The sequence below is a fragment of the Chelonia mydas genome, chromosome 7, assembly GCF_015237465.2.
Source record: "Chelonia mydas isolate rCheMyd1 chromosome 7, rCheMyd1.pri.v2, whole genome shotgun sequence".
Classification (NCBI taxonomy): Eukaryota; Metazoa; Chordata; order Testudines; family Cheloniidae; genus Chelonia; species Chelonia mydas.
This window is the reverse complement of record NC_057853.1, coordinates 120,517,064-120,536,760: the sequence shown is the minus strand read 5'-3', so window position 1 is coordinate 120,536,760 and position 19,697 is coordinate 120,517,064. Positions and strand designations below refer to the sequence as shown.

General features: G+C 47.2%; 1 protein-coding gene across 1 annotated transcript; it reads left to right on the top strand.

The window, feature by feature from the left end:
* The first annotated feature begins 10,019 nt into the window (after positions 1-10,019).
* LBX1 (ladybird homeobox 1) lies at positions 10,020-12,562 on the top strand. The gene is made up of 2 exons (XM_007066901.3): positions 10,020-10,344; positions 11,086-12,562. The coding sequence occupies exons 1-2, from the start codon at positions 10,020-10,022 to the stop codon at positions 11,571-11,573; spliced, it is 813 nt and encodes a 270-aa protein (XP_007066963.2). The 3' UTR covers positions 11,574-12,562.
* Positions 12,563-19,697: the final 7,135 nt, after the last annotated feature.

The window sequence follows — 19,697 nt, the reverse complement described above, 5'->3', positions numbered from 1 at the left end:
TTTATGCCGAATCTTCAAAAAAGAAGAAGGAAAGACTGGAAAGGTGGAATTTAAATCCCTGTCCTTTGATGTCTTGTTGCTTTGTCCAGATCACTTTATAAACACTTAGCGACACAGCCCCCCCCCCCCCAACACATAACGATTATCGAATCAAAATTCGTTTCAAAATACCTGAAAATAAGGGAAATCATCGCAGAGATGTGACCAATGAACATCAGACTGCGCCTTTGAAAATGTGCCTGGAAATAAGTTTTGGATTCTTCTCCCTCCCCCCCAACCAATGTTCCCTCTCATTTTTGACAAAACATTTCTTCTGCCCAAATTTTTTGACAGGCCCTGTGGGCAAAACATTTCTTCTGTGCAAAGTGTCCTGCTTCTGCGCAAATGTTTGTGCGCGCGCGGGGGTTTCGGATCTGTGTGCCCGGGCGCACACGCCCACAGCTTCGAGGGACCAGTGCCCCCAGCCCTCTTCCATTTCTTTGTTGGAAATAATCCTCCCGCTATCGTATCCCTCCGCCCTGCTCTCTGCGCTTGCTCTTTCCTCCCGATCTGCGCGGGCCTGGTCGCAATGTACAACTAAGGAGGGGGCTTGGGCACCAGATCTCACCCCAGCAGGGGTCGGGAAACTGCACTGGAGGAGCTGGACTCTTCGACCTTTGCTAAAGGCCCCTATCATGTTGCTGCCATGTTGTAATTTTTCTATTTAAAATGCTCTTCTGCACAGTAGCTGCGGCAATGGCTCCTCTCCAAAATGGGACGGCTCCGGGAGTTTTAAATAAAAGGAGCAATAAGAAGTTAATTCGAGTTTGAAAAGACTTCTTTGAAAATGTGTTCTTTGACCGAACCGGGGCCTTGAGCAAAATTATAATTCAGACTCCTTGTCGTGGTACCTTTGAGCCTTGAAAATACCTTTCTCTGGACAATAAACTGATTTCGTTTAACTCAGCAACTGTTACTTTCATTAGTATTCCGAGTTCTAATAATTTAGTGATGACTAGATAAGGGGCAGCATGTACTTCGGTTGGTTTAACAGGAAGAAATCAAATTGGATAATGGACACCATATATTTTGGTTTCTTTAACAATTCGGTATCACATTTCTTGTACAAACTATGGCAGATGGATATTATGTGAATTTTAGTAAAACAATAAACAGGGCCAATAACCTTAAGAAAGAAGCAAGGGTTTTGCAACAAATGCGACACCTTCCTCACTTGAAAACATACAGGTATAACATTGTATTTCTGCGGGAGGGGGAGTTTAAGGGCTTCGAGTGGTTAGGAGGTCTGGTGTCATTATTCACACAGTTTGAAAAGCGAATATCTTTAGGTTCTAAAAGCAGGTTATTTTCAAACGAAAAGTCAAACATAAGAAGAGGGAAATCTGAATTGTGAAAACTTTCTTAAAAACAGATGCAGCTTTTATTATTATTATTATTATTATTATTATTATTATTATTATTTTAAAAAAAACCCTCTTCTTGTCTAAATACGATTTTTCCTGCCCCCCGTGTTGATTTTCTGTGTGTATGTGGGTGGGTGTTTCTCTGACATTTAGGATTTTTTTCTCCTATCCGAAGCTCTTACAAACTTTTACAGAGAGAACTTCTTAGAAACCACATTTCAACCAGCTGCCCCATTCACTTCTATGCGCACTGGACGCCGAATCGAGAGAGTTATTGACCCTTTAAAGCACACCAGTAATATATGTGTGTTCGTACCTTCAACATCAGACCTGAAGAAGAGTTCTGTGTGAACGGGGAAGCTTGTCTCTCTCTATCCCCCCAACAGAAGTTGGTCCAATAAAAGCTATTACCTCCCCCACCTTGCCTCTCTGTAACTTAAACAGTAACTCAAGGGCTTTTAATACACATTCTGCACAGGGGACTTTTACACCCACACACACACACAAACAAAAACATGCACTTGTTATTCCAATGAATCTTTTAAACAGAAATCCATGTATTTCTGTTTCATTTCCCCCATTCTGAGACCTCCTTTCCTTGTTTCTTTTAGTCCCCCGATTGGTGCTGTTTTAAAACGTTCAGATTATTTTCAGGTTTTTTTTGGTTTAGCATTTGCAATTATCTATGTTTCCCCTACATGCCCCTGCACGCCCCACCTCTGTGTCTTTCCCGATTGCAGAGGCTGCATTTGTATATTTCATCTCAAAGATCTAAATCCAACTTTGGATAATTTTGCATTATTTATTTTATGTCCCAAGCTAGTCCCCGCTCTGATTTCTCCAGGAATCTGGACGCAGTGGAGGGAAGGGTCTGTTAACATGGAAATCAAGAAGAGAGAACCTCTAACAGTGTAACAGCAGCAGAGAGGAGCTTTGAATGTGTCACTTCTCCGGGGCGTTTGCATTTGCAACTCCCCTCCTCTATGCAGCTGCCCCACACCTCCTTGTCTGACAAAAGGGACAGGTCAGCGTGTGTCCAGGTTTTGAAGGGAGCTAACAGAACTAGTGAGCATTTAGAGTGCGGGTGAACAGAGGTGCCCACGTGGCTGGGTCTGGTTACATTCATAATGAGGGTTTGAAAACAAGTGACTGTAAAATGACCTTAGACTTCCATATCGGTCTCCCCCGATGGCTTCCATGTCACATTTGCCAGTCAAACTCTGATGTTTGTAACCGCTGGAGCTGCAAACTCCTGGGACCTGAAAATCCAGCCGGGGTCTTTTCTTACCCCCTCGAGGGTCAGAGATTTTGCCATCAGAACTTGGAGCTATTGGTTGTCTTGATGATACAGCCTGAGGGCAGAGCTTGTTTTGGCTCTGGTACTCACAGGAGTCAAAACATATTTGGGTCACTAAACTAGGCAGACATAACTGGAAGACAGGCAGGGATCAGCTATGCTGAGAAAGAAGGTGTCATTTGTACTCAGTCATTTTGGTGATCAACACTTGAATGATTTACGCCTTATACTTTAATTATATTCTTATGACAGGTGGCATTTGGCTGGACTAAAGTTAGCAGAGGTCAGCCAAGACTAAATGTCCCTTGATTAATCCTCAAACACAGCAGAACTATCTGAAATGCCTCTGACATCTACTGGGGATATCAGAAGTAGCTGCCTTTTGTGAACCCCCAAATGAATTGGTAATGGATCTAAACGGGGGGAGGGGAGGTCAAAATAATGTCTTGTACCCCTTCAAAAACAGAGCCAAGTGTATTCTTCCAGGCAGCTGCAGGATGAGTGGCAGAAAAATACAAATATCTACCCCAGCTCTAAAAAAAGAAAAGACCTGATGACTATTTCATTAGCCCTTTGGAAGCAGAATGTAAAATCGCCTGCCCCTATTATTTTGGGGGGGAGGGGGAGGAAGCAACACACACAAAAAATCGCAAAAAGCAACACAAAAAACCCATGTCCCTCAATCTCTCTACTGGAGAGAAGCAGCCCCACGTCCCTTGTCCTTGGGACTGCTTAGATCCGGCAGCCTGGAGACTGCCGGAAATTAATACTCGCATAGCCAACCCCTTTGGACACCTTTCTTTCTAATACCGGCGAAAGGCTTCCGCTGGGAGGCTGTGACCCTGTCTCCTCGGTTCTGCCTGCGCGCTGGGAAATAGTCCGCCAGACTCTGCTGTTCCAATCAAAGGGGACGCCAACACCGCTCCTTCCTGCTACAAACGTAAGGCAAGGGCTGGGTCAAAATCCCACTGCTCCCACCACCAATCCCTCACAGGGTTGTTTTTTTCAACTCTTCCCCATCTTGAAATGAACAAACTCAACACGACCCGTCAGGAAGGGGGGATTTAACATTACAGGACGAGTTGTTTTTTCCTAAGGCAATTTGCATCACAAGTTAGCTGGGGGGAGGTAAACCCACAGGGAACAAATGTTTGTTGAATATTCTTCCGGGTCTAACCAGTTGCAAGGAGAAGGAGAAAGAGGACTCGGTCTGAAATGGTGCGCCTTCTAAATTATGAATTATTCTTATTACTACTTCTCCATTGCTGGCTTGATTTCTTTGTCCCCAGTGAGGAAAAGAGTTTCTGACCTCCCAACATACCTATGAAATCGCAGCCGGCACCTGCCTCTGCCTTGTCACTAGCTGTGAAATCACTAGTCTGAGGGGCAGGCAGGGGAAAACAGGGGAGGGGACCTGTTATTTTCTTTTCCGCAGGTTGCTTCAGATGGCAATTTTGCTATTTCAAAGTTACCCACTTGAAGGCCTCCAAAGCCAGCTGTGGTCTAATTAGATTGATCCCTGGGGTAGAAGTTACATAACATAAGAGACATACGAATGGCTACACTGGGTCAGACCAATGGTCCGTCTTGCTCAGTATCCTGTCGATGCCAGATGCTTCAGGGAGAATGAAAAGAACAGGGCAATAATCAAGTGATCCATCCCCTGTAGTCCAGTCCCAGCATCTGGCAGTCAGAAGCTTAGCCACTTTGGCTAATAGCCTTGATGGACCTAGCCTGCATGAATGTATCTAATTCTTTTTTGAAACCATTTATACTTTTGGCCTTCGCAACATCCCCCGGCAAGGAGTTCCACAGGTTGACGGTGCCTTGTGTGAAGGACTTCTGTTTGTTTCTTTTAAACCTTCTGCCTATTAATGTCATTGGGTGATCCCCTAGGTCTTGTGTTATGAGGAGAAAATAACAATTCCCTAGACACTTTCTCCACACCCATCATGATTTTACAGACCTCTATCATATCCCCCTTAGTCGTCTCTTTCCAAGCTGAAAAGTCCCAGTCTTATTAATCTCTTCTCATGCAGAAACGGTTCCATCCCCCTATTCATTTTTGTTGCTCTTCTCTGTACCTTTTCCTATTCCAATATATATGTTCTGAGATGGGGTGACCAGATCTGCACGCAGTATTCGTGGTGTGGGCGTCCCATGGATTTACAGAGTAGCATTATGCTATTTTCTCTCTTACTAGCTATCCTTGTCCTAATGGTTCCCAGCATTCCCTTTGCTTGTTTGACGGCCGCTGCCCATTGAGTGGATGTTTTCAGAGAACTCCCAGATCTCTTTCCTGAGTGGTAACAACTAATTGAGACCCCATCATTGTATATGTACAGTCGGGGTGATGTTGTCCAACCTGCACCACTTTGCACTTATCAACATTGAATTTCATCTGCCATTTTGTTGCCCCATCACCCAGGTTTGTGAGATCCCTTTGTAGCTCTTCGCAGTCTGCCTGGGACTTAACTATCTGGAGTAGTCTCCTATCATCTGCAAACTTTGCCACCTTTTCCTAGATCGCTTAGGAGACCTGAGTTCTGTTCCGGGCTCTACCGCCGGATGACCTTGGCTAGGCAACTCTGTGTCCTTAATTCTTTTATAAAATTGTGGCTAAATATTGTTTATGTGCCTTCATAAAGTGCTTTGAGATCTTCAGAGGAAAAGGCACCGTAGAGATGCTAGGATCATTCGCTCACTGAAAGCCTCTCGGTTTCCCAATCCCTTGGCTTTACCATACTTTTTGTTTTCAAACTTCTTCCCAGGGTAACACATTTTATCAGCCCCAGTAACGTGCTTTGTTCTTAAACCCGCCAGGAGACCCACGGAATTAGGCCCACATCCTGCCCCATCGTAGGGAACGATCGTTTTAACCTGGTTTCACTGGGAGCAAGATTAAGCCCTCCAAGTCCTGGGTAGGCGCCTGGTGTCATGAGACACGGCCAGGAAAAGTCGGGCTCCGGGCCAGGGGGTGGAGAAGAAATAATCTGTAAGCAGGGAACTAAAAAGAGGAAGGGTCCTTGCTTGTTTTCTTTGCAGATCTAAGAGGAGGGATCTGGGGGTTATTTATGGGGGACCGGGGTGCAAAGGGATTTTTGTTTGTAAGGTGAACTCTGTGGAGAGGAAGGTAACCATAGAAGAAGTAAAAGGCCCCTGGCTCCGATCCTGGCATCTGTGCCCGAGGAAAATCCCACTGGAGAAAACCCGAGGTTGGGGTTTCTGAGTCAGGCAGCGCCAGGACCTGTAGTGTGCCAGGCTGCACGCGCCCACCCCAGCGCCCCACGCTACCCCCCCCCCACACACACACACCCCGTGCACACACCTGCGCGTGCAGTGGGGTATTAGCCAGCATGCCAGCTGGAGCCAAGCCGGGCTGCCTATGGGGAAGCCGGATCAGGCTGAACTTCAGCACCCTTGTCACCGGGTTGGACTAGCCAGTCACAAGACCAGGGAAAGAGCCACCCTGGGAGCAGCTCCAAAGATCGCCGCCTCGAAAAGCCAATCGCTCGGCCCCGGCCACCCAGCCTTTGTCTAGCCAGCCCGGGGTCATGAGCGAGATCTGGGGGAGGTTTTCACTCCTGAACCCTGCCTGGGCAGCCCGAGAGCTCAATCCACGCGGCGCGCAGACAGATTTAAACCTCAGAGGCGAGGCCAAGGGGTTTCAAACCTGTCGTTGGGGTTGTCCCAGAGACAAGCGCAGGTAAATACCAAGGACCCGAGAGATTTCAGAGGATTCGGTCAGTCAGTCATTAATAATTATTTTGTTGTTGTTATTCTCACGGCTTGATATAAAGGGGAAATGGGGACCACTCAGTATTTTAGTTTTATTTAAAAAATGTCCTATAATGTAAAAATATATCTAGGGGGGTTTGTTTCTATGTGCACATGAGAGAAAGGGGGGGAAATGTGAAAACGGGCATGAATGTCCCATATGATGACCCCCTCTCTCTTTAAGTTTATTTAAAGGATGATTTCCTGTGTACAAACGTCTGTGAGAGAGAGAAGGCACAACCGAAAGTGGTTCCGGGATCCAGTGAAAAACAAAGAGTTTCAGGAATCTGGCTTAGCAACATTTAAAGTTCTGTCGTCGCCTCTTTTCTGTAATTATACCTCTGGCACCCCCCAGCTGAGTTCTCCGTAAAGTCGGATCTTGCCATAAAATGCCACTTTGGAAAATAATGCACAGGGAAGGAGAGGAGTAAAGTCGCTAATTGGTTCAAATCTGTTGAAATCACGAAGTGAAGCGAAGCAACTCAACCTCCCAGCAAAGCAAAGAAGCCCAGAGATTTAGAATCAATGTAATCCCCCCCCCCCGACCCCGATCGCCTCGCAGGATTTGATATGATGAATAACCCAATATAGGCCTTTAAAAATAGGTCACCACATAAAGAGACTCCCAGAGAGCAATAAAAAACGGGGAGAGGGGCGCTTTAAGAAGAGAAGCCATTTGCCTCTTTTGTGTTTCTTTGGCGCGTGCGTCAAGGTGAAGAGAACAAGCCACAGGGCAGGATCCTGTGGCTGCAGGACCGTCGCTTTCAGGGGAGTGACACCAGAGGCGACTCACGTCCCCGGTACAGAGGTGGAGGAGTGGGGAGGTGGGGGGTAAACAAGCAAACAAACCAGTGCCTCAAGCCGATTCCACTTCCCTGGCTTTTCCTGGGACCAGAACAGGTCTTATAGGAGCCGATCAATATTTGCTACTGGGATCAAACTCCGCTTTCACAAAAGCAGCATAAATTACAGGGTGTTTATATGGGGGGGGGGGGGCATTGCTGAGATGTATTGAATTTTAGCTTCACGGACATGAAGTTTTAGGGACAGATCATAATTTTTGTTAAGGGGGCATTAGCCATGGGGATGATATATTCCCTCTAGCTGGTGTCTTCGGACTTCAGCTCGAAAAATCAAATATCAAAAAAAAAAAAAAAATCACTTGTGAGAATGGCTGACACAGCATCCAAATATATCAAAAATTCCAGACGGACAATGCAAAACCAAATAGCAAATTGCTGGTAAATATAATGGATTAATCCTGCAAAAGAAACCCCTCTTCTGTACCAATTAACTAACTATACTGGGAAACGCTCCAGTTTCTACAGGACCGTTGCTCCTGTGTTTACAAACAAAGGGCCTTGAAAAGGTTTGATTAAAATTCACCAACACCTCCTCCCACTTTCCTCTTCCTAACTGTGCTCAGTCAGATCGATTCTTTGTTTTCAAATTTAAAAGGTTGAAGGTGTGGGGGTTTTTGGTGGCATTTCTACGTTACAGGAAGATTGATTTGGTCTTGTGCAGAAAGAAAAAATGAATTATTCATTATTATCAGTAATAAAAATAGTAACGGCATCTGTAACGTGTTGATTTGCTTTATCGAGCAAATTAATAATAATAAAATAATAATAATAATAACCTAGGCAATCAAAAGTGATTTCTCTTCCTCCACTGATTTATAAGCCAGGGAAAAAAACAGATTGAAACCTACCATATCCGGTTGGCTTCCTGCTGACCTTTTTGGCAACTAACTAGTCCCCTTCACTCAGGGAGCCCTTAAGAAGAGACAAATATACATAAATATGTGCACACGCCCTGGTCTTGGGACCCAGCACGAAGAAACAACAATAATTCAGTTAGGCTTTTGAGTAAAGAAGAAGAAGAAGAAGAAGGCGGGGGGGAGGGGAGGGGGGAACCACCGCGTCAGGAGCATCTGGAGTTTTTAAGGGAGATGAAATATGTCCCTGACGCTGTTTGGTGGCCCTTTGCTCTTGAATTATAGCAGAAAAGGATTTAGCCAGCGCTAAGGGGGAGCTGTGCATTCCCCCCTCTCTCTCGAGCTCCCCTGTCCTCTAGGTATTACAAGGAATGATATATACTCCTCAAGCTTCTCCACAACAGCAGGGCACCAACACCCCGTCGGGCAGTCACTTCGAGAATCCGAGAAGAAAACTGACCCAATTAAGCCACAAAAATATGGGAGGTGAGCCGCCGGGACAGGAACCTCCGGAATATTATTTTGTACATTATAAACTACTAGCGAGAGACGGAGTTCGCCATATTGCTATTAGGAGGGAGAAAATACACACACACACACACACACACAAAAATACGTAAAAAAACCCAGTCAATATTTCAAACCAGAGCTCAGGTTTTCTTTACATACGGCCCCCACCCCAACTCCACACGCTTGTATAAAAGCAGCAGCCAAGCACAAGGCTTCTTCCCCGTCTCTGCAGCATGAATAAGTAAATGCAGGGATGTTTCAACGAATTGCACACACAAAATGGTTTATGAAATATGGAACAAAAAATACGCAGAAAGGTTTTAGATGAATTTGCTACCTTACCTGGCAACAGGATCTTCCCTTCTTTCCCTGATTACAAACAACATGGATCTGGGTTTGTTTTTAAAACTAATAATCATCAAAAGTAAAGAAAAAAGAGAAGCGAAGGACTCTGGGGTGGGGGTGGGGGATACTGGTGAGTTTGGGGTTTAGGGGGGGATTATTTTTTCACCATACTGTATTATCCTGATGCAATAAAGCCTGGGTGTAATGTAATTTAAAAATATATATATGTCCAAACAAATCGTGGGGCCAGACTATGACAAGTGCATTCGGCATTATAATTCAACTGGGCTCCACCTCCAAACCGCCTCCTAATTAATGGGGCTCCCAACTTGCAAAAGCCTGCATTGGACAGAGAGAGAGCGCGCGCGAGCGAGCGAGCAAGAGGGAGCGGGCGAAAAGTGTCACTGCAGATAATTGATTACCTCCCAATCAACAATAACTTGTTAGCAATAGTCAATTACCCCGGCTCGCTTCGTCTCTCTCCCCCTCGTCCCCGGCTTAGGGGCCGTTTGCTCTCCCCCCTCTCCAAAGTCTCTTTGCTTGGGGGGGAGGGAAGGGAAAGTGGAGCGATTTGGGGTGTATCTTAAAATAGCAGCCGGGAGGAGGAAATCTGGGACAGGAGTGGAGCAGTGTCACCTCTCTCCGTGTCAGGACTGCAGGGATCCCTTCCCAGCCACGCCAAGTCCTGTCTCTCCTCCTCACCTTGCGGGCTGAGGCTGCTCCGCGACGAAGACCTGTTTCTCCGCCGCTGGAGTCCGCGGGGGTGGTTTGAACTTTCTTGCCTCCCCCCCTCCCCCTTTCCCTTCCACTTCTGCCGCCGCCGCTCGCCTTGTGATTTTTGTTTCCTTCGCTGGCGGGTGCAAATACAGATCGCTGCCGCGGCTCCGCACCAGACCCCAAAACAAAAGGCAAGGGGCGGGTGGGGTGGGGGGGCGAGAGAGCGAGAAACAATTTCCAGCCCAAGTCAAGCATGACTTCCAAAGAAGAAGCCAAGGCTTCCTCGGTGGAGGAGAGAAGAAGGAGCCCCCTGGATCAGCTGCCCCCTCCTGCCAATTCCAACAAGCCTCTGACCCCCTTCAGCATAGAGGACATTCTGAACAAGCCGGCCGTCAGGCGAAGTTACACCATCTGCGGGACAGCCCATCTCCTCTCCAGCGCCGACAAGCACCCGCCGGCCGGCCTGCCTCTCTCCAGCCGGGCGCTCCTCTCCCAAACCTCCCCGCTCTGTGCCCTGGAGGAACTGGCCAGCAAAACCTTCAAAGGGCTGGAAGTCAGCGTCCTGCAGGCAGCTGAAGGTAAGATCCGTGGTTGCTGTTGTGGTTGTTTTTTAACACACTCCCGCCCCCCCACCCCCTTCCTTTCTCGGTGTGGTTGCGTTTGTGGAGAGCATCAGTGGAGAACTTCACCTGCCTGAGATGGAAACCAACCTAGAGGTTCTCTGCTTAGCAGGGAACGAGAGGGATTTGGGGAAGATCGCAGGCGAAACCAGCTGGCTGGCCCTTAAGACCTCACCTTTTGATTTCATTTCTATATAGAGTGTTTCCCTCCCTCCCCCACCATCTCCTTCCAGAAATGGGTCTAAAGTTGCCTTCCAGTGAAAATCTGGGCAACACAAATCAGTTGTTAGTCCTTCGTTTTATTCTCTTCTCCCCACAAATTATCCACGATTTATTGTTGTTACAGATGGGGGGACAGGGGGAAATTGGGCCTAATTCCTTCTCTTTTATTTGAGGGGGGGAATAGTTGGCTCTGCTGCGTTGAATTAGGACTCACAGAGCTCGGAGTTTGGGATACGTTCCCAACACACCTAAGGAAAGGTGGTCAGAGGTGAAAATCCAAAGGACTTGTCCGTTGCATCCCAAAATACCCCCTCCACACACACACGCTTTAACTGGGTTTGGATTCACCTTTGAGTTCCTTAACGCTGCTTCCATCCGGTGATTTATTTATTGTTGTCCGCTTCCAACTTATTGGAAGGAGAGGGCAGGGGGTTCTCTGTGTGTGACTGAACGGAAAAATATTCTAACTATTTGCAGGAAGGGATGGGATGACTATTTTTGGCCAGAGACAAACTCCCAAGAAAAGGAGGAAGTCTAGAACCGCCTTTACAAACCACCAGATCTACGAACTGGAAAAGAGGTTTTTGTACCAGAAATACCTCTCCCCAGCCGACCGAGACCAAATCGCCCAGCAGCTGGGGCTGACCAACGCCCAGGTGATCACCTGGTTTCAGAACCGCAGAGCCAAACTCAAAAGAGACCTGGAGGAGATGAAAGCAGATGTGGAATCTGCCAAGAAACTGGGGCCCAACGCCCAGGTGGATATTGTTAGCATTTCAGAGCTGGAGCAGAATTCGGAAGGGAGGGGAAAATCGCGTTCCCTTTCTCCGGCTCTACCCAAACATGGACTGGAGACCGCCAGCCACCTTCAGCTGTCTCCTGAATCCCCTCTCACAGACCAACCCACCAGCAGTAAGGAGTGCTCAGAGGATGAAGATGATGTGGAAATTGACGTTGATGACTGAATTGTGGTGGTGGTGATGGTGGTGGTGGGTATATTTCCCACACACACACACACACATTCACACCTTTTTTCTCTCTTTTCTTCTTCTTCTTCTTCTTCTCCTCCAAAACAATAACAAACCCAGACATTGACAGCCACACAACCCCGCACTCAAGGGGTGGACCTGTGAAACTGTGAGCAAAGCCTGCCCAACAGTATTCTCGAACTATGAACTCGGGTGACAGACACTCAGCGTTGTTTGCAACGAAATAAGGCAGTTTCTTTTCAATAAAAGCAATAAGCAATAGGAAAAAATAATAATTTAAAATAGAGTCAATATCCCATGCCTGTCACATCAGGTAGTTTTCATCTTTGGAATGGTGCAATTATGGATGGCTTCTGTATAAATATTTAAACATATATATTGGATTTTCTTTCTTTTTTTGAGGGTATGATTTAAAAAAGCCCTGTATCAATTGGTTTCGTTTATAAAGGAAAGCATAACCTTGCAAGATATACACCACTTCAAACAGATGTTTTGTTAGGCAGTTATTTTAAACGACTTCCCAAAAATGAACCAGTTTATAGGAGATTTAAGTTAGGCTAAAATTAGCCATTTTTTCCTTTCCTTGCATGTTTCAGATGTGCACGAAATAATTTTTTTCTTTTTTACAAAAAACATTCTTTTAAAATCTTGGGAACGAGGGGATGGGTAATACTGTCAGTTTAAAATATGTACCCCCCCCTCCCCACCGCGCCCTCAGAGCATAGATATTTGTATCCAATGCAATTTCTGCCTCATTTTACCAAGGAAAAGCTATTTTTACCATTTTCTGCTATTGTTGTGCTTTTATTAAAAAGCTACCTTTCGTATTTTTATATGAAGGTGGTTACAAAAAGAAAATCCTAGAATTATTTTTTACTCTTTTTAGAATTTTTGCATGCTACAAAAAGAAAGAGGACAAATCCCAAGATCGAGACATTTAAAGAGGACGCTATACATTTAAAAAAAAAAGGACAGATTTCAAAATGGTTTTGTTTGAATTGTAAAAATTTTCAAAGGCCTGCTATTTAAGTTACAACAGGGACAATGTCGCTTTATTTCCTGTCTCTTAGAATTGTACAGATCGCTCTTTTTCCGATACAATAAAATCTTTACCATTTTAATAGACTTTTAACGTTATTCTTTGTGAACTAAATATGCTTCTAATATCTTTTATTCGCCTGAGATTACAAAATACGGCTCCACATAAGGAACTGCCACATTCCCTCTCTACCCTTCAATTCATATTTCCATTTAAAATCGTTTCCTCTACAGTAGCTGTGTCTATTTTGGGGTGGACGAACAAAAACTAAGGAATGTATTTGGTTTTTTAATGTAAGACAAGGTACGGTAGAGAGACATCAACTTATGAATCATCTAGGAGTTGCGATTTTCTTTCTCAAGAGAAAACCCATGGAAAGAAATTAAAACAAAGGGTGTGTGTATATCTATACACAGTGATATATGAACGATTTGGATAGTGTATATAGAATGTATATTCTACAGTATTGAATTTCAGTATTCAAGTAATAAGTCTCTCTCTCTCTCTCTCTCTGTATATATATATATAATGATACACACGTGTAGAATTTTTGAGATCTACAACGAGTTTTCTAGCTCTAAATTACAGAGGAAATATCCAATTGAAAAATACAAAGCGAAAATGACAGAAATCTCCTGTTTCCACTAAAGATCGTAACATGGACAAACACCATGGTGGCTGATATTTTTTCTCTTCCCCCTGCAGCCTTGCAAATATATTAACGTTTTCAGGTAGCACCCCTGCTTCCCCCACGGCCCCCCAAAAAGCTGATGATGGATGATTTTTAATTTACAAGTTCCCTTTTTAATTTTTTCACCTAAAAAAAAAATCCTGCTAAATTTGTTCCCCCACTAGCGTGTCCTGCCTTTTCACCCCGGCAATGTGCGTTTGCCTATTCTCTACAAAATTTATGTGAGAAAGACAAATCTGGTAGATAGTGGCAGAGTCCGAGAGGACAAGGCTCCAAATCAGACCGGATGGGTTTGCGGGCAGGGGGCGGGGGCTTGGGCCAGTTTCTCCGAGGCGAAATAAATCTTTCTCCTCTTTGAAAATGGATGGGGTTGTAATTTTTAGCGTAAAGCATGAAAACTGGGGACAAATGAGCCCTCTTCTCTGAACTGACAAGTGACAATGGCGCGTGTACAGCCTCCCGCGGCTCGCAATGCTGAAACAAGCATGCCCCTCCGCCGCAGAAAGGACCCGAAAGCTTGGAGACCATATGGGTTTTGAATTTTCTTCACAATTTCCAGACAATTTGATGGATTAGGTTAACCCTCCCTCCCACAATAATGGGAGCAGAGCTGTTCCCCCTTCATCGGGGCATCTGCGCCCTTCCATGTGGCTTCTATTCTTTCCCCCTTTCTCTCTTGGCATTTGGAACAAGTCTATGAATTACAATGAAATCCACTTTCTTTAGTATTATTTCGGAGAGCACTTGTCTCTCGCCCCCCCTTCCCCCCCCATTTTTTTTTTTTGCAAGTGATATGTTTGACTTCTGTCCAGATATCTCACAAAGCCTTCAATCTTGTTCTTAAGTGTTTTTATGCTAAGCAGGCAAATCGTAAATGCTGAGAAACTGTGACATTTATGTAGATATCTAGTTAAAGGGCTTTATTTGTTTTCTTTATCTGTTCTCTCTTTTTTTTTCCATTCTCCCTCCCCCTCCCCCCCCGCCCCTTATGCTTTTATTCTTTTGTCTTGGAATGGATTTAATGAGGCTGCAAGCACGACAATATACCCAAGATATAAAATAAAACGGGGGGGGGGGGATTGGAGGTGAGGGGGAGGCTAGGGCCTGGAGTTAATTTGGATTTCTGATCTATTGACTTCAGCGGGCAAACACAAGAGCTCGCTGGAGAAAGGGCCGCGATGAGCCCAGAGAAGTTTACCACACGTGGCTAAAGCAGATGAGTAAAAAATAATACCCTGCTTCCTAAAATTTGCAGCGTGGTAATTCGGCTGGCTCGCCGCCCCAGCCCAGGGGGTGTTTTATTTACTCCCTTTGCACGCTTAGAAACAAAAGAAGATTAAACAAAGAGACTCGGATGGTAACCCGCACTTTTCACGCCTGTGTTTTTCAATGGTCACTTCCCTACATTGGCTGGGTATGCCGCCTTCTAGAAACGGATTTTCCTCTCCCTCGGTTTTTAGACGCTTCTAGGTTCGAGCCCGATTTCTTTTTCAGGGAGGAGATGGGATGGGAGCCTGCCCCGCTGGGCAGGCGATGAAATGATTTCAGGTTTTTAGTTTGGACTGATCTGTCAACGGGCTGAGCTGTCCCCCCTCGGCCCCCCAAAAGAAACCCGCCAAAGTACAAAGGGACAAATTCGTTCTTCACGTGCCCCTGCTTTCCGGAAGCAAATGGCATTTTGTACAGAGAGCTGCCTTAAGGTGCAAAGCCGGTGTGGTAGATTTTAGGGGGCCAGACCGGGAGCGGTGTGCGTGGGGGGTGGGGGACGACCTCAAGGAATTCAAGGCCCAAAACTTCAGACGAGATCAGGCTCCCCGCTGGGCACAAAGCGGGTGACTCTTGCGTCCCTTCAAAATAAATCATAATCTCGATTTCTTTCACATCTCCAGCGCTCCTCTTTTTCCGTTCGGGGAAGTTTGCCGGGGCCAGCCCGGGGTTTACTAGCCTGGCTGCTAATGGAGAAACTTACACGGCTGACGACAGAGGAATGTTTGCAAACCCTTCGCTGCAGCTTCCTCTTGCTCCCTTGCACACTTGAGCCGGGCAAACAAAAGCGAAATCTTTGGTTTTGGGGCTGGGGAGGAGGTAGAGGCCAGGGAGATACAAAACTGTCGTAATTTAGCCAGGGGTTGAGCCATAAAACTCAGAGCCCCGGTTTTTCTTTCTTCCAAGGGGAAAAAAAAACAACTGGCATTTGCAAAAGTGTTTTTGTTTTGCTTTTTTTTTTTCCTTGGGGGTGGGTCGCTTTTAGATATGAACAGGACGAAGTAAAAGGAATCGAGGAGTGTGTGGCATTCCCAGCCTGGGGGGCGGGGGGGCCCCGGTGTTTAACAAGCTTTACCCCCCTTCTCTCTGCATCGGACCTCGGCAGCGCTGCGCGCGAGTGTTTGGCGGTTTGCGGAGTGTCCCTGGTTATGATTTTTAATTGTTAGGATTATTGATGACCGGCCTTCTGTACATCCCGGCCTCGGATGCGCCGCGGCGGGCGGGGGGTGCGCTCCGCCCGCGCGCCTTGGCGGCGTGTGTCGGTTTGTGCTTGTAGGATCTGCTAAATTAGGTTGCGGGTCCGTGTTGGGACCCGGTGTTTAGCCACCGGAATAGGTGCTGTGGGCTTGCCAGGAGCAGGTGCGCGCAATGTGTGATTACTCTTCGGCTTCAGAGACGCCGGCTCCTGCCGGGGTGACGGCTCTGGGGCGAGCGGGGGCCTCGGGAGTCCAGGTCTCCAAATGTGAAAACAAAAGGACACCCCATCTTCCTGGCTCTCCGTCCAGCCCTCCGCCCCTGCCCCTGAATCCCCGCCGATCTCTCTCGAGCGGGCCCCACCCCCAGCCCTGTACCTGGAGGTCAGATGTATTTTTTAAATGATTTCCCCCTTGGAATCCATATTTTTAACAGCCGGGGCTGACATTCTGCAGGGCTGTTTAACTCCCCCCGCCTCGCCTCTTAGCCCCAAACCTGAGATTGTCCTGTTGGGGGCTGGGGCTGCTGGCGGCTGGGTTTGCACCAGGTTGGGCTGGAGATCCATATTCGATCTTGTTCACTGAACAAAGGGCTCCCAGACGAAGAATAAAGCCCCCTTCTGAATTATCCAATAGGGCTAAAGCAGGTTGAGTCAGTGAAATTCAGTTCCTTATTTTATGAGGTGTCAGGGTTGATGTCAAACGTGGCTGCGATAACTAATACTGCAGTCTGAGGGACCAGAACGTGGTAATTAATCCCAAAGACTTAAGTGTATTTTAGTTCAGGAGAAAAAAAATCACTAATTCAATCGTCCGGAAAATTGAAGTTTGATGCATGAGTCCCTGCTGAAAGGGAAGGCTTTTTCTTTTTGATTCTGGGGTTGGGGTAGGAGTCGCAGCTTTCCCTGCACTCCCCTGATTACACTTGGTGTAGTCTTCAGCACACACACACACACCCCAGGGCATCCTCAAATACCAGTGCGCGCAAAATCACAGAGCCAGAAGCGCAAATACATACACACACGTCTGCACCCCTGCCTCCACTGCTAGGCACACACAACGCCATGCTCTCCAGAGCCTCCCTCTCGCACACAACACGCCTACACTACAGTTCACACACAACATAGCCGCGCAAATAACTGCCCGCACACCAGTGCGCGCACTGGCAGCAAAAGCGAGCACATACACACCCCTCTTCCTGCAACACACAGACACCCCCCACCACACACACACATACACACACATCCTCGTTAGCCACAGTCCCTATACACCACTACACACACGAGCAGTCAGGCACACACTTCACACATATGCAACACACTCTCTACTATACACCCGCTGTAGGCACGCCCCACATCTTCATATATCATTGCACTTCTACACCATCGCACCTACACACGCAGGATCACAAAAGGAAACACACACACAGAGACACACACACACTAATTCGCCACTTCCCTTTGATAGTTACATAATCCCGACCCTCTGACCCCCTCTCTAACGGCTGGTGTGTGTAAACAGATGTCCAGGTTCCACGGAATAACCTTTTACATCTGTTTAAACACATCAAACGTATCATTTTTTATATTTAAATATTTTGCATGCTTGCTGTTGCTATTTGTGAAGCAAGAACAAGAGTAGACTGAAGGGGGCTCAGATTACCCGGAGGGTTCCTTAATCCCTTCCTTCTCCATTCTTTGAGAGAGGGGGTTGCTTGTGACTTGGGCATGGTTTGCGGGTGTGTGTCCTGTAAAGAGAGCAAATTTGGACCCACTGAAATTCACCGGGCAGGTAAATGACGTTTTGTTCCACCTGCATTTCAGCTACCCCGGCTCTTCATTTCCACTGACACGTGTGCTGGGCAGGGGAAAGTGGAACTGGAGGTGTCAGCTATGCTCCTGCCTGCATTTTGCCCTGCATACATGACAGTCACCCTTTCAATCTAGGCTCTCGCACGTGGGCTTTTGATTGTTCCTGGGGCTGTGGATACGCAGGTATGCCAATTCCTGGGACTCGTGTGTGTGTGTGTTAATCTACCCAGCATTAGAGACATATACTCAAAAGGCCACAATTCACAGATCTGTTGATCTGTTTGCTGCCAGGCTGCTTTCAGATCGGTTCCTACCATCTACTCCTTAGACTCCCCGGAAATGTGTGGCTCTGGCGTGTCCCAGCTAAACTGGGTGTTGGCTCCCAGCATGATCCGCCTTCGTTCACGCTGTGCAAAGGCGAGGTCGTCAGACCACGCGGAACGGAGGGGGGCTTCTCTCTCCCCTCTGGGGGGGGCGGGGGCTGAAGAAGTGTGTGATCTTTATCAATACATCTCAAATCCTTGGCAAGAAACCAAGAGCATCCCGTGTGGGCTCAGCCGATGACTGCCATCTCCATCCAGAATGTGTTGAAAGACGATGGCACAGATTCCACCACGTGGAAATCGACCGTCTCCCCTCACAACCGGCTCCGCACCGAACAGCGCCCTGGACTCTCCGTTTGGGGCACCACGGCCAATCCACGTGGTGTCCGTCAACGCGCAAGGGCACGGATCCAACTTCCATTGACTTCCCCTGGCCCTGAGGCCCCATCTAGTCTTTATTTTTTATTGTATTTTATTTTATTTTGGTCTTTGCGCAGCTGTTGAGGCGCCGCGCGGCGCGCAGTCAGCCCCGCAGTTTGTGGTGGTCGAGAAACCTCGCGGCGCAAAATATCTCCGCAGGGTGCGTGTGGAGGCAAAGGAGAAATTGGAACGGGGTGCGTATGTGGGGCCGGGGGAGGGAACACAGCTTATTGTATAAAGGAAATACGAGCACTGGGATTGCAGGGGGACTGGGTTAGAATCGGGATATGCGCAAAATTCAAAGAGAATCGGCGTCTCCAGCAGCAGGCGTCTGATAAGGTGCAGAAAGCACTTTCCAGCAAGATGATCTCCACGGGACGTAAACTGGGGGTGCGGGGGGGGGGGAGAGAATGGACCAGGGCAATATCATTCGGAGGAAATCAAACCTGAACCATGTGGTTTTAACATTCCCGGGGTCTGTGTTCTCAGTGGGGTTGTGTTTGTGACTGTTCCTCGCGTTGGCTTGCAGGCTCACCCCCTGAAACGTTAAAAACACAGAGATTTCCTCCGGGCTCCCACCGCCCCTTTCAGGAAAGCCAGAAACGTCTAGATAGCTGCACGTGCGTTCCTTTATTGCTTCGAATGCAAATTTGCATAGTTTGTCCTCTTCTTCCCCCCCCCCCCCCCCACCAGAACTCCATTCATGGTTTAAGGGTGGGGCTTCTGCACACCGCGAGGGAACCTCGTCCAAAGGGGAATGGAGGAACCCCATTGGTGGTCAGTTCCAGACTCACAACCCTTCTCCCCTCTTGTTGAGGTCACGCCACTCTTTTCTTAGGTGGAATCCCCCGGAAAGGACTGGTCATAATGACACACACGGATACAAATCACCCGCCCCCACAAGAAAGGGCATTTCCTTCTCAACAGCGGGAAAGCGGAGGCGAACCCGTTGAAACAGACCAGCCCTGTTGGCCTCCCAGTAAAAATGCGGTCGAATCCAGGGTAATAAGACCCCTGTGAGGGGTGATGTAGAGAGAGGTCTGTATCTGCTAGGTTTAAATCCCAGCCCTATAACATACCTGCAAGAAAGCGACCCACACAATTAAGTCAAAGCAAACTGGCCTAAGCTGGAGTTTCTAAGGTTTGGGGGCTGGAATCCCGTAGTGCAGAAGATTATGGGTGACGGGGGAATATATTTCAAAGGATCCTGAGAGACAAGAGCCATCTTCCGTATCCTCAGTAACCCAGCTCAGTACAACGCCTGGATATTTTGGTAGCTGGACAAAGCCAGCTCTTAAATTGCCGCCCCTCTCTTAGCAAGGACTCAGGATCCGGCCCTCTATTTTTGTTGCGTGTG